The sequence below is a fragment of the Hippoglossus stenolepis genome, chromosome 10, assembly GCF_022539355.2.
Source record: "Hippoglossus stenolepis isolate QCI-W04-F060 chromosome 10, HSTE1.2, whole genome shotgun sequence".
Classification (NCBI taxonomy): domain Eukaryota; kingdom Metazoa; phylum Chordata; class Actinopteri; order Pleuronectiformes; family Pleuronectidae; genus Hippoglossus; species Hippoglossus stenolepis.
Window position 1 is genome coordinate 178,997 of NC_061492.1, and position 27,485 is coordinate 206,481.

General features: G+C 46.0%; 3 protein-coding genes across 6 annotated transcripts; 1 reads left to right on the forward strand and 2 right to left on the reverse strand.

Annotated features, from left to right (window-relative positions):
* Window positions 1–201: 201 nt before the first annotated feature.
* On the reverse strand, window positions 202–17,674 carry sec23a (Sec23 homolog A, coat complex II component). 3 transcript variants are annotated; one of them, XM_035167778.1, is made up of 20 exons: window positions 17,619–17,674; window positions 13,133–13,398; window positions 12,549–12,606; window positions 11,265–11,351; window positions 10,954–11,190; window positions 10,549–10,625; window positions 9,850–9,994; window positions 9,619–9,777; window positions 9,393–9,508; window positions 8,381–8,504; window positions 8,227–8,307; window positions 8,044–8,133; window positions 3,001–3,107; window positions 2,744–2,897; window positions 2,583–2,660; window positions 2,347–2,508; window positions 1,510–1,596; window positions 1,130–1,285; window positions 981–1,046; window positions 202–909 (listed from the first exon to the last, which is right to left on the reverse strand). In XM_035167778.1, the coding sequence occupies exons 2-20, from the start codon at window positions 13,351–13,353 to the stop codon at window positions 820–822; spliced, it is 2,295 nt and encodes a 764-aa protein (XP_035023669.1). In that variant the 5' UTR covers window positions 13,354–13,398; window positions 17,619–17,674; the 3' UTR covers window positions 202–819. The 3 variants fall into 3 exon arrangements, with proteins under 3 accessions (XP_035023669.1, XP_035023670.1, XP_035023668.1); XM_035167779.2 differs by lacking the exon at window positions 17,619–17,674 and adding an exon at window positions 17,277–17,299; XM_035167777.2 differs by lacking the exon at window positions 17,619–17,674 and adding an exon at window positions 15,797–15,818.
* On the forward strand, window positions 2,981–9,240 carry LOC118116261 (histamine H2 receptor). Its single transcript, XM_035167783.2, has 3 exons — window positions 2,981–5,187; window positions 7,453–7,606; window positions 7,686–9,240. Exons 1-3 carry the CDS (start codon window positions 4,491–4,493, stop codon window positions 7,846–7,848), a joined length of 1,014 nt encoding a protein of 337 aa, XP_035023674.2. The 5' UTR covers window positions 2,981–4,490; the 3' UTR covers window positions 7,849–9,240.
* A 2,430-nt stretch (window positions 17,675–20,104) lies between the features above and the next one.
* Window positions 20,105–26,898, reverse strand: srp54 (signal recognition particle 54). Of its 2 annotated transcripts, XM_035167796.2 has the most exons (18): window positions 26,751–26,898; window positions 25,853–25,989; window positions 25,472–25,569; window positions 24,906–25,002; window positions 24,644–24,735; window positions 24,475–24,559; window positions 23,785–23,889; window positions 23,619–23,685; window positions 23,394–23,451; window positions 23,148–23,298; window positions 22,900–23,048; window positions 22,714–22,814; window positions 22,367–22,453; window positions 22,212–22,285; window positions 21,417–21,525; window positions 20,923–21,093; window positions 20,735–20,830; window positions 20,105–20,620 (listed from the first exon to the last, which is right to left on the reverse strand). In XM_035167796.2, the coding sequence occupies exons 4-18, from the start codon at window positions 24,981–24,983 to the stop codon at window positions 20,529–20,531; spliced, it is 1,515 nt and encodes a 504-aa protein (XP_035023687.1). In that variant the 5' UTR covers window positions 24,984–25,002; window positions 25,472–25,569; window positions 25,853–25,989; window positions 26,751–26,898; the 3' UTR covers window positions 20,105–20,528. The 2 variants fall into 2 exon arrangements, with proteins under 2 accessions (XP_035023687.1, XP_035023686.1); XM_035167795.2 differs by lacking the exon at window positions 25,853–25,989 and having other exon boundaries at window positions 26,751–26,883.
* Window positions 26,899–27,485: the final 587 nt, after the last annotated feature.

Consider the following 27,485-nt stretch of genomic DNA (forward strand, 5'->3'; position numbering starts at 1 on the left):
TTCCTGGAGGAAGTGAGTGAAGAATGACAGGAAGTCAAAGATCATAGAGGGCGGAGCTACAACTGAACGACTGCTGCTGTCATGGTAACGCTGTGAGGTGTGTGTGTGTAATGTAGTACTAACAGTGTTAGTACTCAGAATAATGAAGTATGGCAGGAGCTAGTGAGTAGGGTCGTTGCCATGGTAACAGCTGGAGTCACGTTTAATTGTTCAAACTTTATTAGAAACACAAGAAAATAAACCCAGACCTCGTCCCAGCATCAGACTCGAGACAAACTATCAATACATGAAGCCTGACACCTGCTGGTGTGAACAGGAACAGTTTCACAGCAGCATCTTTAAGTTGTGTGAACGGGTTCAAGATTTAAAGTTAAAGATTGATCACATGATTTATTTATTAGCTGAGCTGATGAGAATGTCGTAGCTGTTTCTACTGCTTTGAATGGACCAATCACATGGAGGCTTGTATTTTATCACGACTGCTCACCACAGTCACATGATCAGTCATCACTCAGGAGTTAGAACAACATTATTGGCTCTCACTGCCCTGAAGCTGCTGCTGATTGGCTGCTACCTGGAAACTGACAGGTGACAGTGGGCGGGGTCAGTAACATAGGCAACAAAACAAACCATTACACAAAATGCAGGCAGGTGGGGTCAGGTTAGGACAAGTGGGGACAGGTGGGGTCAGGTTAGGACAAGTGGGGACACGTTAGGACAAGTGGGGACACGTTAGGTCAGGTGGGGACAGGTTGGGTCAGGTGGGGGCACAGGTTAGGACACTTGGGGACAGGTGGGGACACGTTAGGACAGGTGGGGTCAGGCAGCACTGGAGACAGCGAGCTTCTTCAGATGATCCATGAACACCTGCAGACTGACGTCGTCGGTCAGGATGGGAGCTCCAGACTCCTGCACAGAGAACGACTGGTTAAACCTGGTGATGAACACCTGAAGGTCAAAGGTTACGGTCAGCCTCTCACCTGTCCCCAGGTGTACATGTTGTTGTGGGTCTGGGAGGGGTTCACTTTGGAGAGCAGGAAACGAGCCTGAAACAAGATTGTGAATTAAAGTGGAACTCGCTATTATATATAGAGAGAGGAGAGAGAGAGAGAGAGACACCCCCCCCCACCTGGCTGCCTCCGTGCTCTGTGTCGATGTATCTGGGCATCGGAAAACGATTGTGTAGCAGCTCCTGAGCATCGTCCACTGGAGCCTGAAGAAGGTGTTTGAAGTTTTCATACTCAGGGACGTCCTGGTAACCAGACTTCCTCCACTGGGACACCGTCTGACACAGAGACACACACACAGAGAGACACAAACAGAGACACACACACAGAGAGAGAGAGACAGACACACACAGAGACACAAACACAGAGAGGGACACACACAGAGACACACACAGACACCGAGACACAAACAGATGTGAACACACAGTTTAAATGTTATTTTCTAGAGCAGTGTCTTTATGTCGATGTGTTTTTATAAAAACAAAGTAATTTGTATTTGTACCTCTCCGTGGTAAATGAGGATCTGGAAGAATGTGTCCATCAGGAGGATTCTGTCCGGCAGGATGCTGCTGCTGTCCAACAGGACGGGCTGAAACACAGACAGTCTGATCAATCACTCGTTAATGACTCTTCCATTTGTGAAACTGTGATTCAGTCATGACTCAGTTTGAGAACAAACCAATCAGATCTCAGGTGTGTGGTGATGTTCCAGGAAGTCAAAGACAAACAGGGTCCTGTACACTCATTGGATTTGTATTATACAACAGTTTGATCCTCGTTGTGAAATATGAGGCTCTGCTGTCAGTCAAACTGTCCATGTCTCTGATCTGGGATATGCAGTAAACCCCGCCCACTTTATGTGCACAGGCTCAGATCTTGAGGAAAACCTGAGTTAACCTAACGAGTTAATAACCAGCGTCATGTGACCACTGAGCCTGATTATGATCGTTAGGTTAAGTTCAGCTGGGTAACTGAAAGATATCCTGGATATGTTGAACTCACTTCGTAGAACAGGCTCCAGATATCATGTGAGTAACAAGCAGCGTTATTAGTGTTAATGAAAACTTTAATAAAACAATCAGCTTCGTTTTCATTTGGTTGATATTCGCTATCCTGTTGAATTTGATGAAGATGACACAGTAACACAATAGTTCCACAGGGTGGCAGCATAACTGATACCTATTGTTAAACTCTCGCTCTTGATTCGAGCGAGAGTTTAGAAACTAAAGGAAAAGAGTTGAATCTTCAGTTACACTTTTTAACTGGACTCTGAGTGTGATGATGATGTTTGTGTTCAGGTGTTAATGAGGAACATGGTGACCCCCCCCGGTGCAGGTACCTCTGGCGGCCCATTGAAAGAGTAGGCGTACAGCACAGGTTGGATCATGATGAGGGCCTGAGTCAGGTCCTGTCTGTTGAACTGATGTCTATAGTACGAACTCTCGTCTGGACTGTTGTTGAACACCTGAAGGAACGGAGAGCGCCGCAGGTGGAACATGAACTGAAACACAAACACGCAGGTGAGAAACAGGAAGGGAAGCAGGTGACAGCAGAGCATTAAGGAATGCGGGTCACCTGAGGGTAGAGGGAGAAGGTCTCGGAGAACCTGAAGGAGTTTGGATCGTCTTTGTGATAATCTCCAAACTTCTGACACTGAAACACAAACACGCAGAACGACACACGTGAGCTTCACTGGCTGCGAGTCCACATCCATGTTTTCACCACAGCCGTCATACCAGTCTGATCAGCTGTCTGTCCAACCATCGCAGAACATCTGGCCCCTCCTCTGTCTCCGCACGGTACACAGCCAGCCTCGCCATCAAAATAGCCGCCGCCTCCTGGTCGAAAGACGCTGCGATGTTCTGAATCTGAGTCTGAGCATCTGCCCAGCTGTGGGGGCGGGAGAGAGAAGATGTCAGTGAACACATCGCCGGCTTCATGCGCCGTCTGTAAACACATCGCACATGATGAGGTGTGTGGAGAGGTGTCTTACTTCCTGGCGGTGGTGGTGACTCTGATGCGTCTCTGTCCTGACGAGTGCTGGTACTGAGTCACGAACTGGATGGCTCCACGGCCTCCCTGAGGAATCGGAGCATTGTGCTGCAACACAAAGCTGATCGTTAATCAATAACCTGATCAGGTAGCTTTAATGAACGACTCTGAACCAGTTCATCAGCAGCCTCATACAGGTTACCACGACGACACCATGTTAGACTCAATGAAGCTGTCAATCAAAACACTTTCTGGATTCATGCGAAATAAAACAACAATAACAAACAATAAAAGTCACTCCTATGTCAGCCCAACACAAAAAACAGCTGTTTGTTAAAAATACACTTTATTAATATGAATATTATTAGTAACTAATTAGTAACTTAAAATAAGCAGTGATGTCATCAAACTGAAATACAACATTTAACTGAGCTCAGAATCCTGTGCTCTGATTGGCTGCTTCACACCTGAGCTCTTAGTGGTCTGAGGTTCAACTGCAGCTGGATGATGATGATTACACACCTGTACACCTGTTATTACCTGAGTCAGGCTGTGTGACATGTGACCACACACACACACAGGATATTGGATGTTCAGGTACTGTTGACATAGTCAGCAGATAACTCTGTGTGTGTGTTTATATGTATGTGTGTGTGTGTGTCCTCTCATCATCTCAGCAGGTGACTGACAGGTGCACCACAGCAACGCTGCCTCTGGAGAGACACACTCACTCACACTCTCTCAGTAGGACACTCCTTCTGCAGTCTGTCCTCAGACTCGGAGCTGATCGGACTCCGACGCTCTCAGACTGAAATCATGGCTTTAAAAATCCGGACATCGACCGATCACCTGGTTTGACCTTTGACCAGAACGTCGGTTCCAGGTGGAGTGTAGATATCTAAACGTCTCTGTGGAAGGAGCTGAATGTCCACAGCACGTCAGGATGCACGGTTCAACTAATCAATGATATTCAGAGCTCTACACTCTGCCTCGCAGACTCAGAAGAAGTGATACGTGAACAGCACAATGCGTTCAGCTCATCACAGCTCCAGTGTGACATCATCAGAGACCCCTCTGACTGGTGCACAGGTGTTGTTGACCGGATCCCTCAGTCTGCACAGGTTTCACCTGCGTCTCCTCGCTGGAGACTGATCACATCACTTTTTAACATCACATGAATCTGAATCTCAATGATTTTATGATTTCTGGGGCTTTCCTTCACATCTCCTGGTCTTCCTCGTGGGATGAAGTTGATCTGTTGTCATGGAGACCTTTTTGTTTGTTGTCGAGGGACCCAAGTGTGGAATTTTGATCACGTGATCACGTTTCCACTTCGTATTTGAGGAGAGAAGATTTTGGAAGAGCAGCATCTAGAGGTCGTTAGAGGAAGTGCAGCTCAACACATCTGGGAGAAAGTCGTATGTAAATGCGTCTTTACGCATCCTGTCTGATCTGTGATGTAATCAGTGAAATACTTCCTGTCCTGTGAAGATGGTGGACGCTCTGAAGACGCTGTATGGCACTCTGATGGCTGTAACCAGTGCAGCGTCCGTCTGTGGGAACCTCCTCCTCCTGCTGGTGCTGCTCTTCAACAAGGATCTTCGGTCCGACACGCTGGGTCTTACCGTGAGTTTCAGCCTCAGCGACCTGGCCCTTGGACTCTCCACCATCCCCTTCGGGGCCCACAACAGCCTCTCCCAGCCCTCTGGACACCCGAGCGAGGGCGTCCTCTGTCAGGGCAGCGGCTTCATCTTCCTCCTCCTGCAGACTTCCTCAATCCACTCGCTCACCTGGGCGACTGTAGACAAGTTCACAGAGATCTGCTTCGCCCTCAGCTACCGAAGCATCTGGACCACCGGACGGAGTCGGGTGGTCCTGGTCCTGGTCTGGCTGTTCTGTCTGGTGAACGCCACCCTGCCCCTGCTGGGGTTTGGCACCTACGCCTACAGTGAGTCACGGTTCCTGTGCTGCCTGAGCTTCACACCTGACAACAAGTACTTCGTAGTGCTGTGGATGTTGTTAGGCATCGTGGCTCCGATCCTCACCATGTGCTCTCTGTACGGATACATCGTCTATGTGGCCAGAAAACAGGCTCGCAGGGGAACGTTCATGTGCAATGAGCTGCACTGCTTCTATGTTCCTGCCAACAACTACCTGAGGAGCTCCATCGTCATGGTTACAACCTCAGGTGAGTTCATGCTGTTTTCTGATTGGTTCCTAACAAGACCTACCTGTCCAAACTCTTTAAATTCTACCTGTTCCCAAAGACTCAGTCTGAACACGTGACCAGAGTCTGACCAAAATTCATCTATGTGGTCACGTGTTCAGACTGTGGTCACGTGTTCAGACTGTTGTCACGTGTTCAGACACTGGTCACATGTTCAGACTCTGGTCACGTGTTCAGACTGTGGTCACGTGTTCAGACTCTGGTCACATGTTCAGACACTGGTCACGCGTTCAGACACTGGTCACGCGTTCAGACACTGGTCACGCGTTCAGACACTGGTCACGTGTTCAGACACTGGTCACGTGTTCAGACTATGTGGTCACATGTTGAGACACTGGTCACGTGTTCAGACTCTGGTCACGTGTTCAGACACTGGTCACGTGTTCAGACACTGGTCACGTGTTCAGACTATGTGGTCACGTGTTCAGACTGTGGTCACGTGTTCAGACTATGTGGTCACGTGTTCAGACTATGTGGTCATGTGTTCAGACTCTGGTCACGTGTTCAGACTATGTGGTCACCTGTTCAGACTATGTGGTCACCTGTTCAGACACTGGTCACGCGTTCAGACACTGGTCACGCGTTCAGACACTGGTCACGTGTTCAGACTGTGTTCAGACACTGGTCACGTGTTCAGACTCTGGTCACGTGTTCAGACTGTGGTCACGTGTTCAGACTGTGGTCACGTGTTCAGACACTGGTCACGTGTTCAGACTGTGGTCACGTGTTCAGACTGTGGTCACGTGTTCAGACACTGGTCACGTGTTCAGACACTGGTCACGTGTTCAGACTATGTGGTCACGTGTTGAGACACTGGTCACGTGTTCAGACACTGGTCACGTGTTCAGACTCTGGTCACGTGTTCAGACACTGGTCACGTGTTCAGACTGTGGTCACGTGTTCAGACACTGGTCACGTGTTCAGACACTGGTCACGTGTTCAGACTATGTGGTCACGTGTTCAGACTGTGGTCACGTGTTCAGACTATGTGGTCATGTGTTCAGACTCTGGTCACGTGTTCAGACTGTGGTCACGTGTTCAGACTATGTGGTCACGCGTTCAGACTATGTGGTCACCTGTTCAGACTATGTGGTCACCTGTTCAGACACTGGTCACGCGTTCAGACACTGGTCAGCGCTCAGACACTGGTCACGCGTTCAGACACTGGTCACGTGTTCAGACTGTGGTCACGTGTTCAGACACTGGTCACGTGTTCAGACACTGGTCACGTGTTCAGACACTGGTCACGTGTTCAGACACTGGTCACGTGTTCAGACTATGTGGTCACGTGTTGAGACACTGGTCACGTGTTCAGACACTGGTCACGTGTTCAGACTCTGGTCACGTGTTCAGACTCTGGTCACGTGTTCAGACACTGGTCACGTGTTCAGACTGTGGTCACGCGTTCAGACACTGGTCACGCGTTCAGACACTGGTCACGTGTTCAGACTCTGGTCACGTGTTCAGACTGTGGTCACGTGTTCAGACTCTGGTCACGTGTTCAGACTGTGGTCACGTGTTCAGACTCTGGTCACGTGTTCAGACTATGTGGTCACGTGTTGAGACACTGGTCACGTGTTCAGACTCTGGTCACGTGTTCAGACTCTGGTCACGTGTTCAGACTCTGGTCACGTGTTCAGACACTGGTCACGTGTTCAGACTGTGGTCACGTGTTCAGATTCTGGTCACGTGTTCAGACTCTGGTCACGTGTTCAGACTGTGGTCACGTGTTCAGACACTGGTCACGTGTTCAGACACTGGTCACGTGTTCAGACTGTGGTCACGTGTTCAGACTATGTGGTCACGTGTTCAGACTGTGGTCACGTGTTCAGACTATGTGGTCACGTGTTCAGACTCTGGTCACGTGTTCAGACTCTGGTCACGTGTTCAGACTATGTGGTCACGCGTTCAGACTATGTGGTCACCTGTTCAGACTATGTGGTCACCTGTTCAGACACTGGTCACGCGTTCAGACACTGGTCACGTGTTCAGACTGTGGTCACGTGTTCAGACTCTGGTCACGTGTTCAGACTGTGGTCACGTGTTCAGACTCTGGTCACGTGTTCAGACTCTGGTCACGTGTTCAGACTGTGGTCACGTGTTCAGACACTGGTCACGTGTTCAGACTGTGGTCACGTGTTCAGACTATGTGGTCACATGTTGAGACTCTGGTCACGTGTTCAGACTCTGGTCACATGTTCAGTTGGCTTCTTGTCTTGTTCTCAGTGTGTGTGCTGGTGTGCTGGCTGCCTTACATCTCAGTGTGTTTGTACGAGACGCTCAGCGGTCAGCAGAGCACTGCAGTGACCTCTGCCCTTTCTGCTTGGCTGGTTCTGACCAGCTCTGCCCTCAACCCCTGGATCACCTGCATGACTCAGACGTAAGTGAAACTCAACAGAAGTAAACATTAAGATGCACCTATAATAATTTTCTATAAACTCATGTCCGTCTGTCTCCAGCAGGTACAGGGCCGCAGTGCGTCGGAGTGTTGGTATGTTTATTCGAAAACCTCTGGAGTCTCGCCCGCAGAGCTTCGCCCTCCACCCAACCAATCGCATCAGCACGACATCCACAACACGTCCACCGTCATCACCAAAAGCACCAACAGCAACACTGTCATGATCAACCCCGCAACCCACACAATCTGATTTTAGTCCTGCAGCACTTGGCTGACCCCTACAAGAACCAGGTGTGATTGACTCTTTATATTTCAGGCTGTACAGATGGTGAAGTTCTGCCAGGGGTGTTACTTTGTCTCAGACCAGACTGAGGCTGTCTAAAGGTCAGAGGTCAGGTGTTAAAGTTTTATCATAGTACCTGGTTGACGACCTCGAAGTAAAGAGCCAGTGTGGTGCTGGGATCCAAACCACAGATCTTCCATTGACATGTTCCTCCGGTACCGATCTCCTGTCAACACATGAACACACACCTGTAAACCTGCCCTGCAGATGAAACTGTATTAAAAGGTCAAAGGTCAGCTGTGAATTGGTGGTTAAATACGTTCTCAGAGACACAGGGTCCTTTAGCGTTCAGAGACACACACGGTCCAATGGCTCCAGAGAGCTTGATCTCTCTAGAAGTCTGAAAAGAAAACACTGCAGTTTATTCTGTTGGCGAGGGGGCGTGGCCTATGTGACCTGAGTAGTTATCATACCTTGACCTCCAGTGTGGCGGCAAAGGCCATTTTAAAAGACCCCTGGACATCTTTGGTGAAAACTCTCTGGAAGGTTTGTTTAAACAGAGATGTATTGAAGGAGTCCGCCATCACCATGTAGCCTCTGAACACACAAACACACATTAACAACTGTGTCCAACATGTACGCCCACGCCACCTTCATCATTATCACAAGAGACTGATCATTTACAACATACACATGAAGTACCCAAGTCCACTTGCCTACGTTCACATGTACGACACCTGAAGATGCCATGCAGGATATTTAGAGACCCCTAGTGGTTAAGTTACATACTACAACCACCTGAGCCCTGAGGACACGAGGACTGTTTTCAAACACTTAGGCCTGATCCCATTTCACTCCTTGGCCCTACTGCTTGTTTTCGAGGGTCATCTTGCCCCTTGAAACGTAGTCACAAGAGGTAGTGGTTGAAATCTTCCCCTACGAATTGGGACACGAGGGTTACCCTTCAAGAGGGTTAGGGTTACGAAGCCGTTAAATCATCAGTAGTCGTTGACGTAAACAGACGAGAAAGTTTTGACGGGGATGTCATTGTAATAACATTGTTGAGATCTTAAATAAACCAACGCTATTGTTTGTGGTTACTGAAGTGACAAACCCTTAATATCCAAATAAAATTTGTGCTAATGCAGGTTAATCAATGTCATTTGAAACTGAAAAGCTTGATGCTCATTATTTCACATATGAATCAAAAGCTCACAGGCTTCGTCTTCTACGTGTACGGCTCCTCTTCTTCATCCTGAGATATTTGTGTTCTTCCAGTTTCACGTCACGTGTTAGAAACCTCATCAACACGTCCACTCGCTCTCTGGGAAGCTTCCACACATTGTCCTGCTGTTTCCTCACATGGACTCACTCTGACATGTTACACACATTTTACTAGGAGGCTGCAGGAGAAGATCCAGAAAATGTCCAGAGACACTGACTCAGACATTTGTGTTCTCAGATACTGTGTGTGTGTGTATGTACCCGGTGTAGTTGGCACAGCACTTCATCTCCAGCAGACCGGTCTGATCAAGAGCACAGGCGTACATGTCGATGATGTGACCATTATTGGACGCTCTGTTAGCAAGAGACTCATAGTGCTACAAAACACACACACACACACACACACACACACACACAGATGACAACAGAACTAAATAATGACATTTGTGTGTTCATGTTAATAAAGTTAGAATCAGCTCTCACTCACCTTGGTGGCTTTCTTCATGAACTTGGCGTTGTCCTTCTCGATGTCATGCCACGACCTGATGGGTGTCTTTAGTTCGTCTCCCACCACCATGCCAGGACCCTGTGTTGCTGGGCCACCGATGAACGTCATGATGCGAGCACCAGTGTTGGGAAAGGTGCACTGTGGGAAAAACAGACACTAGTGAGATTCTGTAATGCCCCCCACATGATGCCAAAAGCCCACCCCATCTACCTCCAGTAGGCCGACAGCGATGGACATGGCCACGCCTAGAGAGCGCAGAGGTCTCTTCCCCTGAGTGACGGGCCAGGGGTCACGTTGCAGCTCTCCCAACAGGTCGGTCAGGTTCATGTCGATCTTCTGCACTGGCTGCAGGAACCTGAGGAACCAACATTTACTGTCAGAACTCCCCAGCCCTGATTACCACTGCGCCCCTGACCTCCTGCCGTTTCATGGAAACCAGCGTCCCCTACATCATCATGGTTACAGTGTGTTTAAAGAAGTGTAGGTCAGAGGGTCTTTCTGTGTTTGTGAGGAAACTTAACATTTTTGAGGGTTAAGTTAAATACAGAATGTAACTGAACAGCAGCTGTTAGCAAAGACAACAGGGTCAGTGATTGGGTTGTTTCTACTCCGGTAGCTGAGGCTGATGCTGGGTGAAGGAGGTCATGTGACAGGAGACCAATCAGAGAAGGCTATGCCATGACTGAAAGGCGTCTATGTCTTCATTTCCAAACATCTCTGTTTTAGCTGCTTTAAAACTCTGGAGTCGTGTGGACACCAGAAGTTTCTGTAGCGTGTGTGTGTGTGTGTGTGTGTGTGTGTGTGTGTGTGTACACGTGTGTGTGTGTACGTACGTGTGTGTGTACGTACGTGTGTGTGTACGTGTGTGTGTGTGTACGTGTGTGTGTACGTACGTGTGTGTGTACGTACCTGTTGGACAGAGGCTGTTGGGCCGTTTGAGGACCTCGGCCCTGAGTGGCCAAAGGTTTGGTCAAACCAAGCATCTCCTGCGAGTCACCAAAGATTCACAGCTGGTTAACATTGTTAACTAGCAGCAGGTCGGGTGAAGTCAGATTTATATAAATAGAACATTACAAACTACAGGAGTGTTTCACAAACATGTATAAAATATAAGAACTTATGTTTATGTACTTAAATTATGTGAAGTCAAGTCCAACATGTTGTTTAGTGTTCTTCTCTTTACTGTTCCAAATGTTGGTGATCTAATAAAACCCCAAAATATCCCTCTGCTTGTATATACACCCCCCCCCCAAAAAAACTGTCAAAATGTTACATAAGCTACATCTGACCTGACAGAGACAGTTTGACTTCTACCTGCAGCTGCTTGGCGTTCAGGTCCTTGGTGCCCCTGAAGACGTAGCTCTTGGAGATCCCCTCACAGCCGAGCTCGTGGACCTGGACCATGCGTCCAAAAGTGATGAGTCCGACCAGCGCAGTGGGAGGGAGCAGAGACAGGGACATCTGCAGAGACTCCTTCAGAGCCTGCAGGTCTTCGTCCTCCATACAGGTGTCCACCACATACAGGAAGACCAGCGGCATCTGAGGACCCCGCTGAGGACAGAGACCGGACTGGGTTACACACCTAATGACATGTGTGTCTCTACACGTACCTGTGTGAGTCTTACCTGCACCACGTACTCGATGGTGGAGAACTGAGGCAGCAGCTCAGCGGGTTGGTTCACCTCAGAGATCCCAGCATAGGATGGAGGAAACTGAAACACACACACGTCAGTTATTATGTTATTCAGGACCAGTGTGTTGTCGGAGATCAAGTTGTGTGTGCTTTATAGTTTAGATGTGATTTTAAAGTTGAGGTTAGAATCACTGACATGTTTTATGATATGATTTTATGATTTATGAGATGAATATGTTCCCCCAAAAAGGCTCATTATCTATCTATATATCTATAGATATGTTATATATCTATATATATAGATATATAACACTTGGGACAGTTCCTCTGATATTCTCCTCTGGAGCCGTGTTCACGTGGATCACAGAGGATTTAGGCTGATGTGAGCAGTATGGAGGCAGGTTGTGTTTTTTATCTGTTGTATATTTACATTTGAAGAATCGATCACCATTAACTTTCTGGACATAGAATATCAGCAACCTCCAACATGCAGTGGTTCAGAACCTGCTGTGAATTACTTTCCTGCTTTGGCGATTAATTCACTCACCACATAACTCGCTTCAACTGCAGCATCCGCATCCCTCTTTGTCATGAGCTCTATATTTCTGAAGCGCTTTTGGATTTTTTGTTGGACACTTTTGCTAATGGAAGTTTTTCTTGTGTTTGGATGTGTTATGTGTGTGGTTGTTCTACCCTGAGTTCTGTTTCCTGTTCTATTTAATGGTTCTGATCAAGTCTCAGTTCACTTAACTTCCTGCCTTTGTGTGTTTCACTCCAGTTTTGATTGTTTCACCTGCTTGTCCTGTGCCTTTTCTTATCAGTTTGGAAAGCGACGTCTTTAGTGTTCACGGATAAGACAACAAGCTCTGAATCTGCTCTCTCCTTCACCTTTAACCTTGTATTTTGAATCAAACTAAATACATTTTCTAACCCTATATACTGTATATAATATATATTATGGCCTTTATTTGATAGGACAGAGAGAGTCTAGTGGTGAAAGGTGGAAAATAGGGGAAGACATGCAGATTATATTAAAAAAAATATTTCACAGGCCAGATTTTATTATATTTTGGGCATCAGGCCCGAGGGCCAGTTTTGAAGCAAAACAAGAAAATAAATAATGTGAATAAAGTACAATTTTACCAAGAAGGGTAAACCACGACATAAAATAAGGTGGAGTCAGTTCTCTGAGAGAAAAGTGATAATACTAGTTAAATTGTTTAACTAGTTTACTAGTTATTCTTTCAGTATAGTAGAAAATCTGGTTGAACTTTACCTGATTCCTCTGGTAACAGAAGTTACACGCCCACAGTTTGGCTCGGTAGTCCACTTGACTGAAACAGACAAGTAGAGGTCAGACAGGTGTTAGACAGGTAGAGGTCAGACAGGTGGAGGTCAGACAGGTAGAGGTCAGACAGGGGTTAGACAGGTAGAGGTCAGACAGGTGGAGGTCAGACAGGTAGAGGTCAGACAAGTGTTAGACAGGTTTTAGACAAGTGGAGGTCAGACCGGTTTTAGACAAGTGGAGGTCAGACAGGTGGAGGTCAGACAGGTAGAGGTCAGACAGGTGGAGGTCAGACAGGTAGAGGTCAGACACAGTGGAGGTCAGACAGGTGGAGGTCAGACAGTGGGTAGAGGTCAGACAGGTGGAGGTCAGACAGGTGGAGGTCAGACAGGTGGAGGTCAGACAGGTGGAGGTCAGACAGGTGGAGGTCAGACAGGTGGAGGTCAGACAGGTGGAGGTCAGACAGGTGGAGGTCAGACAGGTGGAGGTCAGACAGGTGGAGGTCAGACAGGTGGAGGTCAGACAGGTAGAGGTCAGACAGGTGGAGGTCAGACAGGTGGATTAGTGATGCGTACCACAAGGGGTTGAGCACAGCTCGACAGGTGGCGCGGCTGCAGAGAACCGGTTCATACTGGATCGGGGGCAGGTCGGGTCGCTCCTTCAGGGGCGTGAACAGAGCAGCCACCGGCACCACCATCCGAGTGGCCTCCAACCGACTGGAGGGCCACACGTTCCAGCTGAAGCGAACACCGTCACGCTCCTCGTTCTGAGCAATGTATTCTGGGAAGCTTGCCATGGCAATGCAGGCACACAGGGGGCAGGACACACCGACAGGTAGACGCTGAGAGGAGACGACAAAACATCGATAACAGCTTCTTCTACCATCTGCGCCACCATCCGGAAAAACACAATATTGAGTTTGTATGTGTACCTTTACATGTTTAGTGTGTGTGTGTGTTTTTACATGTTTAGTGCGTGTGTGTTTACATCTTTAGTGTGTGTGTGTTTACATGTTTAGTGCGTGTTTACATCTTTAGTGTGTGTGTGTGTTTACATGTTTAGTCGTGTGTGTTTACATGTTTAGTGCGTGTGTGTTTACATGTTTAGTGCGTGTTTACATCTTAGTGTGTGTGTTTACATGTTTAGTGCGTGTTTACATCTTTAGTGTGTGTGTGTTTACATGTTTAGTGCGTGTGTGTTTACATGTTTAGTGCGTGTGTGTTTACATGTTTAGTGCGTGTTTACATGTTTAGTGCGTGTGTGTTTACATGTTTAGTGCGTGTGTTTACATCTTTAGTGTGTGTGTGTTTACATGTTTAGTGTGTGTGTTTACATGTTTAGTGTGTGTGTGTTTACATGTTTAGTGTGTGTGTTTACATGTTTAGTGTGTGTGTTTACATGTTTAGTGCGTGTGTGTTTACATGTTTAGTGCGTGTGTGTTTACATGTTTAGTGCGTGTGTTTACATGTTAATGCGTGTTTACATCTTTAGTGTGTGTGTTTACATGTTTAGTGCGTGTGTTTACATGTTTAGTGGTGTGTGTTTACATGTTTAGTGTGTGTGTTTACATGTTTAGTGTGTGTGTGTTTACATGTTTAGTGCGTGTGTGTTTACATGTTTAGTGCGTGTGTTTACATGTTAATGCGTGTTTACATCTTTTGTGTGTGTGTTTACATGTTTAGTGCGTGTGTTTACATGTTTAGTGTGTGTGTTTACATGTTTAGTGCGTGTTTACATCTTTAGTGTGTGTGTTTACATGTTTAGTGTGTGTGTTTACATGTTTAGTGTGTGTGTTTACATGTTTAGTGCGTGTGTGTTTACATGTTTAGTGTGTGTGTTTACATGTTAATGCATGTTTACATCTTTAGTGTGTGTGTTTACATGTTTAGTGTGTGTGTTTACATGTTTAGTGCGTGTGTGTTTACATGTTTAGTGTGTGTGTGTTTACATGTTTAGTGTGTGTGTGTTTACATGTTTAGTGTGTGTGTTTACATCTTTAGTGTGTGTGTGTTTACATCTTTAGTGTGTGTTTACATGTTTAGTGTGTGTGTGTTTACATGTTTTGTGCGTGTGTTTACATGTTTAGTGCGTGTGTTTACATGTTTAGTGTGTGTGTTTACATCTTTAGTGTGTGTTTACATCTTTAGTGTGTGTGTTTACATGTTTAGTGTGTGTGTGTTTACATGTTTAGTGTGTGTGTGTTTACATGTTTAGTGTGTGTGTTTACATGTTTAGTGCGTGTGTTTACATGTTTAGTGTGTGTGTTTACATGTTTAGTGTGTGTGTTTACATGTTTAGTGCGTGTGTTTACATGTTTAGTGTGTGTATTTAAACATGTTTAGTGTGTGTGTGTGTTTACATGTTTAGTGTGTGTGTTTACATGTTTAGTGTGTGTTTACATGTTTAGTGTGTGTGTGTTTACATCTTTAGTGTGTGTGTTTACATCTTTAGTGTGTGTGTGTTTACATGTTTAGTGTGTGTGTGTTTACATCTTTAGTGTGTGTGTGTTTACATGTTTAGTGTGTGTGTGTTTACATCTTTAGTGTGTGTGTTTACATGTTTAGTGTGTGTGTGTTTACATGTTTAGTGTGTGTTTACATGTTTAGTGTGTGTGTGTTTACATGTTTAGTGTGTGTGTTTACATGTTTAGTGTGTGTGTTTACATGTTTAGTGTATGTGTTTACATGTTTAGTGCGTGTGTTTACATGTTTAGTGTGTGTGTTTACATTTTTAGTGTGTGTGTGTTTACATGTTTAGTGTGTGTGTTTACATGCTTAGTGCATGTGTTTACATGCTTAGTGCATGTGTTTACATGTTTAGAGGGTCTGCACGACATTAGGAAAACATGATATTCTATAACGTTAACGAGTTAATAACCAGCATCATGTTAGGTTAAGTTCATCTGGATAAAGAAACCCTGGATAAGTTGAACTGGCTTCATTGAACCTCAGGAGTCATCAGGGTCAAAGTGACTCATCGATTAATAATTACATACATGTGAAGTTTGAAGAGAGACAAGCACGCACGCGTATGTATATATGTGTGTGTGTATATATATATATATATATATATATACACACACAGTACGAGTCAAAAGTTTGGACACACCTTCTCATTCAATGGTTTTTCTTTATTTTTATTAATATTGAAGACATCCAAACTATGAAGGAACACATATGGAATTATGTGTTAAACAAACCAGGATATGTTTTATATTTTAGATTCTTCAAAGTAGCCACCTTTTGCTCTGATGACTCTTGGCATTCTTTCATCAGGTTCATGAGGTCGTCACCTGGAATGGTTTTCCAACAGTCTTGAAGGAGTGAGCACTTCCCAGAGGTGCTGAGCACTTGTTGGCTGCTTTGCCTTCACTCTGCGGTCCAACTCATCCCAGACCATCTCATTTGGGATTAGGTCGGGTGGTTGTGGAGGCCAGGTCATCTGACGCAGCCTGGAGCTGTGTTTGGGCTCATTATCCTGTTGAAACACAAATGCTGGTCCCACTAAGAGCAAACCAGATGGGATGGCATGTCGCTGCAGAATGCTGTGGTAGCCATGCTGGTTAAGTATGCCTTGAATTTTGAATAAATCACCAACAGTGCCACCAGCAAAGCACCCCCACACCATCACACCTCCTCCTCCATGCTTCACGGTGGGAACCACACATGTAGAGACCATCCGCTCACCTTTTCTGCATCTTACAAACACATGGCGGTTGGAACCAAAAATCTCAAATTTGGACTCATCAGACCAAAGTACAGATTTCCACTGGTTTAATGTCCATTCCTTGTGTTTCTTTGCCCAAGCAAGTCTCTTCTTCCCCCCTAACCCTCCTCAGTAGTGGCTTCTTTGCAGGAATTCGACCATGAAGGCCTGATTCACGCAGTCTCCTCTGAACAGTTGATGTTAAGATGTGCCTGCTACTAGAACTCTGCAAAGCATTTATGTTGCCTCTAATCTGAGGTGCTGTTAATTTGTGGTTTCTGAGGCTGGTAACTCTAATGAACGTATCCTCGGCAGCAGAGGTAACTCTTGGTCTTCCTGTCCTGGGGCGGTCCTCATGAGAGCCAGTTTCATCATAGCGTTTGATGGTTTTCGCGACTGAACTTGAGGATACATTCAAAGTTCTTGAAAGTTTCCGGATTGACTGACCATCCTGTCTTAAAGTAATGATGGACTGTCGTTTCTCTTTACTTAGTTGAGTGGTTCTTGCCATAATATGGATTAGAACTGTAGTCGAATAGGCCTATTCACTGTATAGAGCTGTGCACCAACCTGCTTCTGCACAACACAACTGATGGTCTCAAACACATTAAGAAGGCAAAAAATTCCACAAATTAACTCTGGACAAGGCAAACCTGTTAACTGAAAACCATTCCAGGTGACGACCTCATGAAGCTGATAGAAAAAAGGCCAAGAGTGTGCAAAGCTGTCATCAGAGCAAAAGGTGGCTACTTTGAAGAATCTAAAATATAAAACATATCCTGGTTTGTTTAACACTTTTTTGTTTACCACATAATTCCATATGTGTTCCTTCATAGTTTGGATGTCTTCAATATTAATAAAAATAAAGAAAAACCATTGAATGAGAAGGTGTGTCCAAACCAACAACCAATCACAGTTCACATCATTACTCGGGTAACTGCAGATTAAATACAGAACAGTAGATTTTACTACAGTATACTGTAGTATAAATAAAGTAGCACAAAGTACAAATACCTCAGACGGGTGCAGTAACTGTACTCAGTTACTTTCTGTCCAGGTAACCAATCAGGGCCAATGATCAATGACATCAGTTCGTTATTCAGGTGATATTCAAAGTTCTGATGTCAGCAAGTGACTGTGTGACGTCACGTGTAACCGTACAGGTGCGTGTGTCCGTGGAGTTTAAATTCAGTCTGCAGCTCAGTTAGCATCACAGCTAACAGCAGCTAACCGTACAGGTAACAGCTGCGCCACTGACGTCACACAGGTGACAGGACTGACGGACAGGTGAGTTGACAGGGGCCAGGTGTGTGTGTGTGTGTGTGTGTGTGTGTGTGTGACAGAGTGTGAACTTACCGCCGCTGCGCTGAACTGACAACGAAGCAAAACAACATGGCGGCGGCCCGGCGCCACGTCACGCAACAGATAAGACAAAAACAATGAGGTCTCACTCTGACCAATATTCAGGGGCCACACTCGTCCCGACAGACACACACATTCAAACGCGGTTGCATTTCGCCTCTGAGTGATTCATCTCGCCAAAGTAAGATCTTTGTTTTCCCTTACAGTCCAGAGGAAAGAAATCTGTCCTAAGAGTCTGTCTCTGTCTCACACCTGAGAGTCTGTCTGTCTCACACCTGAGAGTCTTGTCTCTGTCTCACACCTGAGAGTCTGTATCTGTCTCACACCTGAGAGTCTGTGTCTCTGTCTCACACCTGAGAGTCTGTGTCTGTCTCACACCTGATAGTCTGTATCTGTCTCACACCTGAGAGTCTGTGTCTCTGTCTCACACCTGAGAGTCTGTGTCTGTCTCACACCTGAGAGTCTGTGTCTGTCTCACACCGGAGAGTCTGTCTCTGTCTCACACCTGAGAGTCTGTGTCTGTCTCACACCGGAGAGTCTGTCTCTGTCTCACACCTGAGAGTCTGTGTCTGTCTCACACCTGAGAGTCTGTGTCTCTGTCTCACACCTGAGAGTCTGTGTCTGTCTCACACCTGAGAGTCTGTGTCTGTCTCACACCTGAGAGTCTGTGTATCTGTCTCACACCTGAGAGTCTGTGTCTGTCTCACACCTGAGAGTCTGTGTATCTGTCTCACACCTGAGAGTCTGTGTCTCTGTCTCACACCTGAGTCTGTCTCACACCTGAGAGTCTGTATCTGTCTCACACCTGAGACTGTGTCTGTGTCTCACACCTGAGAGTCTGTGTCTGTCTCACACCTGAGAGTCTGTATCTGTCTCACACCTGAGAGTCTGTGTCTGTGTCTCACACCTGAGAGTCTGTATCTGTCTCACACCTGAGAGTCTGTGTCTGTCTCACACCTGAGAGTCTGTCTCTGTCTCACACCTGAGAGTCTGTGTCTGTCTCACACCTGAGAGTCTGTATCTGTCTCACACCTGAGAGTCTGTATCTGTCTCACACCGGAGAGTCTGTGTCTGTCTCACACCTGAGAGTCTGTGTCTCTGTCTCACACCTGAGAGTCTGTATCTGTCTCACACCTGAGAGTCTGTATCTGTCTCACACCGGAGAGTCTGTATCTGTCTCACACCTGAGAGTCTGTGTCTCTGTCTCACACCTGAGTCTGTCTCACACCTGAGAGTCTGTATCTGTCTCACACCTGAGAGTCTGTGTCTCTGTCTCACACCTGAGAGTCTGTGTCTGTGTCTCACACCTGAGAGTCTGTGTCTGTGTCTCACACCTGAGAGTCTGTATCTGTCTCACACCTGAGTCTGTATCTGTCTCACACCTGATAGTCTGTATCTGTCTCACACCTGAGACTGTGTCTGTGTCTCACACCTGAGAGACTGTGTCTGTGTCTCACACCTGAGAGTCTGTGTCTGTCTCACACCTGAGAGTCTGTATCTGTCTCACACCTGAGACTGTGTCTGTGTCTCACACCTGAGTCTGTATCTGTCTCACACCTGAGAGTCTGTGTCTGTCTCACACCTGAGTCTGTATCTGTCTCACACCTGATAGTCTGTCTGTCTCACACCTGATAGTCTGTATCTGTCTCACACCTGAGAGACTGTGTCTGTGTCTCACACCTGAGAGACTGTGTCTGTGTCTCACACCTGAGAGTCTGTGTCTGTCTCACACCTGAGAGTCTGTCTCTGTCTCACACCTGAGACTGTGTCTGTGTCTCACACCTGAGAGTCTGTGTCTGTCTCACACCTGAGAGTCTGTATCTGTCTCACACCTGAGAGTCTGTATCTGTCTCACACCTGATAGTCTGTCTCACACCTGGAGTCTGTGTCTGTCTCACACCTGAGAGTCTGTATCTGTCTCACACCTGAGAGTCTGTGTCTGTCTCACACCTGAGAGTCTGTCTGTGTCTCACACCTGAGAGTCTGTGTCTGTGTCTCACCCCTGAGTCTGTGTCTGTCTCACACCTGAGAGTCTGTATCTGTCTCACACCTGAGAGTCTGTGTCTGTCTCACACCTGAGAGTCTGTATCTGTCTCACACCTGAGAGTCTGTGTCTGTCTCACACCTGAGAGTCTGTGTCTCTGTCTCACACCTGAGTCTGTATCTGTCTCACACCTGAGAGTCTGTCTCACACCTGAGTCTGTGTCTTTCTCTCACAACTGAGAGTCTGTGTCTCACACTTGAGTGTCTGTGTCTGTCTCTCACACCTGAGAGTCTGTCTGTGTCTCACACCTGAGAGTCTGTGTCTGTGTCTCACACCGGAGAGTCTGTCTCACACCTGAGAGTCTGTGTCTCTGTCTCACACCGGAGAGTCTGTGTCTCACACCTGAGTGTCTATGTCTCATATCTGGTCCTGTCCTCACTCCTCATGTTAATTCTCCATGTCATGGCTTAAATATTTAAAGACACAGAAGCTTTACAATGTTTCAATACAAATGTTTATTGTTTGACAAATATTGTCACTAACTAACATCATCATCATCTTGTCCAATCAGGACTCACTCTGCTCTTAAAGCTTTTACAGAAACATAATACAGAATTAAATTAACGATGCTCCTCCTCTTCATTTAAAGGAGCAGCGGTTTCAGAAGAATCAGCGTTAAGGTCAAACTGCGTCGACCACAAACTGACTTTTTTTTTTCATGTGTAACTGCTCCTTTAAATAGTCCTTTTTCTACTTCTGGTGTTTTTCTAAAAGCACAAATCGTTGGAGAAAATCATGTCCTTTTATTTCATCCATCTCCACTTCCTGTCTCTTTAAGCCCCGCCCCTTCCACCTGTTTCCGTCAGGAGGCAGCACATTGACTTTTCTCAATTATTTTAAGGCAGCTGATTGGTCGGTGGTCACATGTTGTTGAATCCCATCATGCCTTTCATGTTTCCCGCGGCTCCCTGCTGGAACTGACGCATCATAGACTGAAGACCAGCCATTCCACCTGAAAACCAACAAACAGGAAGTCAACTCCTTTTTAGGGATCTGTCATGTTGTCCATCTTTATTTACAGTCTATAGCAGATATACATAAAGATAATCAGGTGCATCAGCCTCACCCATGTGGTGCAGGACTCGGGGGTCCATCATTTTTGCCATCTGCTGGTTGAGTTTCGCCATCTGAGACGGGTTTACGTTCTTGGACATGTCTCCTCCTGAAAATAGAGACATCTGTAACCACTGCCCCCTGCTGGAGGTTAATTAAGCTACAACATTGGTTCATTTCGGAAGTCTTTAATAAGTTTACCTTTAAACAGTCCTTTGATGCCCCCCATCTTCTTCACCATCTGGGCGAACTTGGTGTACTGAGTGAGCAGCTCCTGGACGTCTCTGGTGGCCACACCGGACCCTCGGGCCACCCTCTGGATCCTGTTTGGCTGCTTACTGAACAGCTTGGCCCCATCTTTACTGTCCAGTTCTACAGGAAGCAGGAGAACCAGAGGAACCAGTAATGGACACTGGTTTCAGTAGAATGTGTTTTCACACAGACCTGATCCAGCAATCAATGTCAACGCGTTCTACTGTGTGTGTACTTGTGGAGATCTCTTTGTGAGGACCGTTTTGAGCCTAGAACCTACAGAGTGACCCACTTTCAATGAGTTGCTAGAGGGTTAAGAGTTTATTGTAGGACTGGGTTTAGAATAAGGTTTAGTTTAGGCATTTAGTTTGGATGGTTAAGGTAAGGGTCTAGATAATGTATGTGTCCTCACTAGAAGATAGAAGTACAAACGTGTGTTTTACCCTGGTCATTCATGCTGTCCATGATGGTCATGAGTTTCTTCAGTCTGGACATTGATTCCTGTTCATTTCCTTTACTCATGAAGTCTGTACCAAAGCCAGGAATCATCCCCTGAAAACACAGACACACACACACTTCCTGTGAGTAACTGATTCACAAAACTTTACTTAAAGTGAGACAAACAGCAGAGTTTGTCCCTGTTTGTATGTTTTGTTATGAATAAAGTTGATATAAAAAAAGTGCAGGTTCGATGAGAACATCCTTCTTGGACCTTTGTTTTTTCCCCTCTTTATTCCAGCATGTAGTCATGTTATTTGAGAAAAGCACCTTTTGATTTCACTTCAGGTTCTGTAAAGCTTTCACTCTAAAGCCTGAGCTTAGATTTGTTCTGCTTGCACTCAGATATTTTGTTGCTTGGACAGATTTCCAGCTCAAATTCTGACAGGAAGCCGGTGTAATAATAAAGGCGAGGATGGCAGCAGTGCATGAACCCGGTTACAGAAACCACCCGTACGGGACTCTCAGAAAAGTAACTTCTCTTGGTTGGGGAATTTTCCTGGACTGGTTTTACAAAACAAATGTGTGCACAGAAGCAGTGTGAATGTGAGGAGAAGAGCTGAAGCTGGAGCACAGAGAAAATCTAAGCACAGGGTTTTAGTGAAATCTTTAAAAAGTCAGTAGTGACATCTGCTCTCAGAATAAAAGACCACTCGCTGGAATAAAGACAAAAAAAACCATAAGCCTCAGTCATGTGACTCGTCTTCAGGTGTCTCAGGTGCGAGTGTGTGAGAGTTCACCATGATCTGTCCAAAGGGTCCCATCTTCATGATGTTCTGAAACTGCTCATACATGTCTCTGAGGGTGAACTGACCTGAAGGTCAGAGGTCACAAGTCAGTCTTCATACCCATAATGCACTGCATGTTCTCCAGGCGAGTTTGTTTAACGTCTCACCGTGTTTGAGTTTGTCAATCAGCTCCTCGTTATCGTCTAGTTTGAGCTCGTTCACTCTGTCGATCAATCCTTCTATATCTCCCATCCCTGACAGGAAGAGGAGGAGTTACAGAAGATTTCCATGGCAACACAAAACAACAAGTTAATGACTTTAAAGCTGTTACAAACAGGAAGGATTATGTTCAGAGAATTTTTCTTGGGGGGTTAGGGTTTCTAATCTTATTTGTGTTCAGACATTTCAGCGTTTATATTTATAATATCCATATGGTGCAGTGTGATTGGACAGACTAAATGGCTGTTTCCACCTATGACCAGCAGGTGTCGCTGTCAGGAGTGAGGCCTATTACCAAGCAGTTTGCTGATGAATGGCTGTGTCTTAAATGGCTCGAAGTCGTCGATGTGTTCTCCTGTCCCGATGAAGATAATGGGACTCCTGGTGGCCGCCACACTGACAGGAAACAGCAGAAGAAGAAGAAGAACATTAACACAGGTAGAGTCTGTGGGTTTCTGTGACATCACAGAACAGGCCTTACGCGCTCAGAGCTCCTCCTCCTTTGGCGTGTCCGTCAAGTTTGGTGACGATCACTGACGCCACGTCCACTTTGTCTTTGAAGGCTTTAGCCTGAGACTCGCAGGCCTGTCCGATCGACGCATCCATCACGTACACAATGTTGTCCGGTTGCTACGGAAACAACAGGAGGAGATGAAACACACCTGAGACGCAGGCGTTCAGGTTCCATCTATTAGATACAGAACAGTGACGGTGTGTTCAGATACTCACCACAGCATTGGAAACTTGTAACATTTCCTCAAACAGCGAGTCTTCCTGTTTGTGTCGTCCACTCGTGTCCACGATGATGATCTCAAAGTTCTCATTTTTGAACTTGTCCACGCCCTCGGAGGCGATCACCACCGGGTCCATCTCTGTGTAACTGAACGCAACACACAGTTACAACAGTAGACAGCAAGGGCAACTAGACGCAATACAGTTACAGCAGGAGGTGCCGTATGAACTCCAGTGACTCACCTGCCATAGAAGGGGATTCTGGCTTTGGTGGCATTTTGTTTGAGCTGATCAAAGGCACCTGCGACAGGGGACAGGACGATGGTCAGTGCTTTGATGTCAGCTGATGTGTGAAGTGGTTTAAGTGAGCATGTGTTTCACAGTGAATGTATGTGTGACAATGAAGAGGTCAGTGGTGCGTTTACTATCTGAACATTAGAACAGGAGATAGTGTGTTCAAGTGTTCACCTGCTCTGAAGGTGTCGGCACAGATCAGACACGTCTTCCAGCCTTTCCTTTGGTAGTAATATGCCAACTGCAGCAAACATAGCAGAGAATAAGAGACAAACACCAGGGGGCGCTCTGCACCCACACAGTGTTTATTAAAGGGGGGTGTTCAGGTGTGTGATGTCACCTTGGAGCAGGTTGTGGTTTTCCCACTTCCCTGAAGACCAACAAACATGATGACGTTGTTCTTCCCTTTAGTCGGGGTCCAGGCCTTCACACCGGGGTCGACCAGCTGACAACACACACAACACCAGGTTAAAGATTAGTGATTCTGCAAATACATCCCTCCCTCCCTGCAAAGGACCCATCCCCACATTCATCACCACTGATCTGACTGATCTAACCCTAACCCTAACATGAACAAACTACATGTTTGACAAACACAATCAGCCGCCACACTGAGTGTGTGTGTCTGCATTGTCAGACACTGATGAATGTGACCGGTGTTAGTGACGGGCTGCTGCCAGCTCAGAGAACGTTAAGTACCAGTGTGTGGTCACCACAGCGTTCAGTGTCTCCACCAGCGTGCCGATGTTCACGAGGGTCTTCGCCCTTTGATTATATACACAACACCTTGGTGCTGATTGGCTGGAACAGCGTTGTGTTGTTCAGGTCATGCAGTTCTCTGGACAAACACAGGGCTGTGTAATTACACCAGATTTCCTTTAGCGCACACACAGTCCGCTTGCTGTACAGAGCGTACAGCAAGCGGACTGTGAGTGTGAGCTGCACTGACTCCTGATCACAATTATGTATTTGACCTAAACTCATGATTTCCCCGACTCTTCCAGGTCATGTCCAGGCCCGGTGATCTGACCTTGACGAGCTCTTTGAAGACGGCATGTTGGATCATCCTCCTCTTGTTCAGACCTGAGGCCATCTCCTCCAGATCTATGGCAGACCTGTAGGGACAAAAAACACAGAAATTAGTCAATGCAGCTGAACCAGATTCAGGTCTCAGATTTGGATCCAGGATCAGGACTCACTTTACATTCTCTCTTAGCTGTTTGACCAGTTTGATGTTGACATCAGCCTCCAGCAGAGCTGCACACACCTCCTTCAACATAGCATTCAACACCTGAAACACATACATCATTAGAGTCCACAGCCTCCACCTCTGATCATGAACCATCAGCTGATCCGTGCACGAGGACGGGACACAACTGAAGAGTGCTTTGAATTCTCAGGAGGCATCTCAGACTTTAACTGTTCTCAGGACCTCAAAGGTTGAGGTTCCAGTTCAGTTACCTCTTCGTTGATGATGGTGGCGTTGCTGAGGGATCTCAGCGCCGAGGTGATCTTCCTCCCTAGGTCGGCTAACACCATGATGACGTCTGAATGGATCCTGGAAAACAGGGAAAACTTAACTCACACACACAAAACAACCACACCTGTGGATGTAGAGCTGCAACTAACAACTACTTTGATAATCAATTCATTGGTCCATTATTTTTACATTAATCGAATAAAAAGACCAAAGCTGCATTTAAACCTTTCCAGTAGTTTGTTCTATATGGATTATCTACAACTTCATTATGACTAATTCGTCTCATACGTGTGTGTGATTGTACTATTTCATCCATTTTCATTTTAGCGTCTGTCAAGAGTTAGAAGCGTCATCAACCCCACTCACTTGTGATGAATCCCTGCTCTCACATAGGCTCCTCCTGGATTTATACAGACTTTATACCAGGGGGCCAGTCAGAGATGTTTCGCAGAAACTCCAGAGGCTCTCACTCAAACATTTGCGTTCACACACACGTCTTAGTTTAGTGCAGGTCTGAAAGCCGCTACTGTGTGTGAGTGCCACTGACCGTGTGTGTGTTTCAACAGGGTGTGTGTGGAGGGCAACCCCCCAACTGAGTGTAATCAGCGAGTCAGCAGGTCAGCTGACTGGTGAAGGATGCACGTCCTGTAATAACAATAATGACAAGTAATGAACAGTTCACCCTTCCTTTGTACAGACCCTCAAGTGCAGACACAAACCAATCAGAGGACTACAGCATATTCACAGGTGTGTCCGAGAATCTAATCTGAGATCACACGACAGTGTTGCCAGATATACGATAATGATTGTATTAGTATGAGAATTTTGCCTTCTGTACAATCAATAATGACAAAATTCGTAAATAAAAAAATATACATCAGTCGACTCCTAGTACTGACGTTTTCGCCTCGCATTTTGCCATCATTACCTCTTGAAAACAATAACTTAAGCGCAATGAATCATGGGATTTGCTGGGACGGGAAGGATCCACCTGACGGAGCCTCCGTGGCTCAGGGGTGGAAGGGCGGAGTCAGTCTTTAGAACAGCCTCTGAAGGGGGCGTGGCCTGGACCGAGACACACCAACAGAGAATGAGAGGCGGAGCTTTAACATTCCCACTAAAATCGACTCCGTTTATTTACGTCAACATGTTTCATGTGGTTCAAGTTGTAGGCGGAGTCTGAACGGAGTCCTATTGAATATGACGCATGTACGATCATTTTAATCGTCTGCTACGATACTTCGACATTTCCTGTCTAGCAACGCTGTCACGTGATCACCGTTTCCTGACCTTTAACAAATCAATAATCAACCAGATGAGAAGTTGATCACTAGAATAATATAATAGATCGGAATCAATAACAATTCAGGTCATTAACTGTGTTTTGTATTGGTTTCCGTCGGAAGATGTTGCATTACATTTAAAACCTTAACACATCAACATATCGATAATCACATGATCAGTTTTACGCCAACAACGTGTCGTCTGTTTGCAGCGCTACGTTAGCCATTAGCTCAGTTAGCTGTGTGTCGGATCAGTTAGCTGTGTTAGTTCAGTTAGCTGTGATAGTTCAGTTAGCTCAGTTAGCTGTGTTAGCTCAGTTAGCTGTGTTAGTTCAGTTAGCTGTGTTAGCTCAGTTAGCTGTGTTAGTTCAGTTAGCTGTGTTAGCTCAGTTAGCTGTGTTAGCTCAGTTAGCTGTGTTAGTTCAGTTAGCTGTGTTAGCTCAGTTAGCTGTGTTAGTTCAGTTAGCTGTGTTAGTTCTGTTAGCTCAGTTAGCTCAGTTAGCTGTGTTAAGGTGAATTAACGGTGAATTCTCAGATATTTACCGTCTCTCGATGACTTCTTCCAAACAGCGGTTGAAACTCGGAGTCGCGTCATCAATCTACACCGGAAACACTGGGCAGCTGCTTTTCCTTCGCCTCTAATAAACTTCCTGTTACAGCAGCACCGCCACCTGGAGGCCGTAACATCTCCGGTCGACTCCAATAATAACAATAACTAGAATATTCCTCCCTAGAAATTTAGAATGTGTGCAGCGTGCTTCCTGCCGGGGTTAGGGTTTCAGTTTGAGAGAGAGAGAGAGAGAGAGAGATACTGGTGGGTCACTGGCCCTCTGGAAAAAGGGGAAATCTTTCACTTTTGTAGATATCTAAGACATCAAAGATTCCTTTGATCTATGACCACTGACACTACACAGAGCTCTCACTGTTGAAGAGACACCTACACTCTAGCGAAGCCCTCGAACAATGTGCGATTGTTCAAAAACAATAAATCCTATCTCTGAAATAATAATCCCAAGACTTTGCCGAACGCATAGATCACAGAAATGTGACCGTGTGAGCGAGTTAGAAAAGTATGAATTCAAGGCTCCTTCCAGAAATGTTCTCAAAATTAACATTAGAGTCAATGGAGAAAAAACCGGACCACCTTCCGCTGTAGACCTCATAGAGCCAAAAGTTTATGTCTGATAGATTTCATACAGACATTTCTGCAAAGCTAACACGTTTTCCTAAGAAGTATGGGGAATGATAGTATATGTGTATGCATTGCATTACTGCACA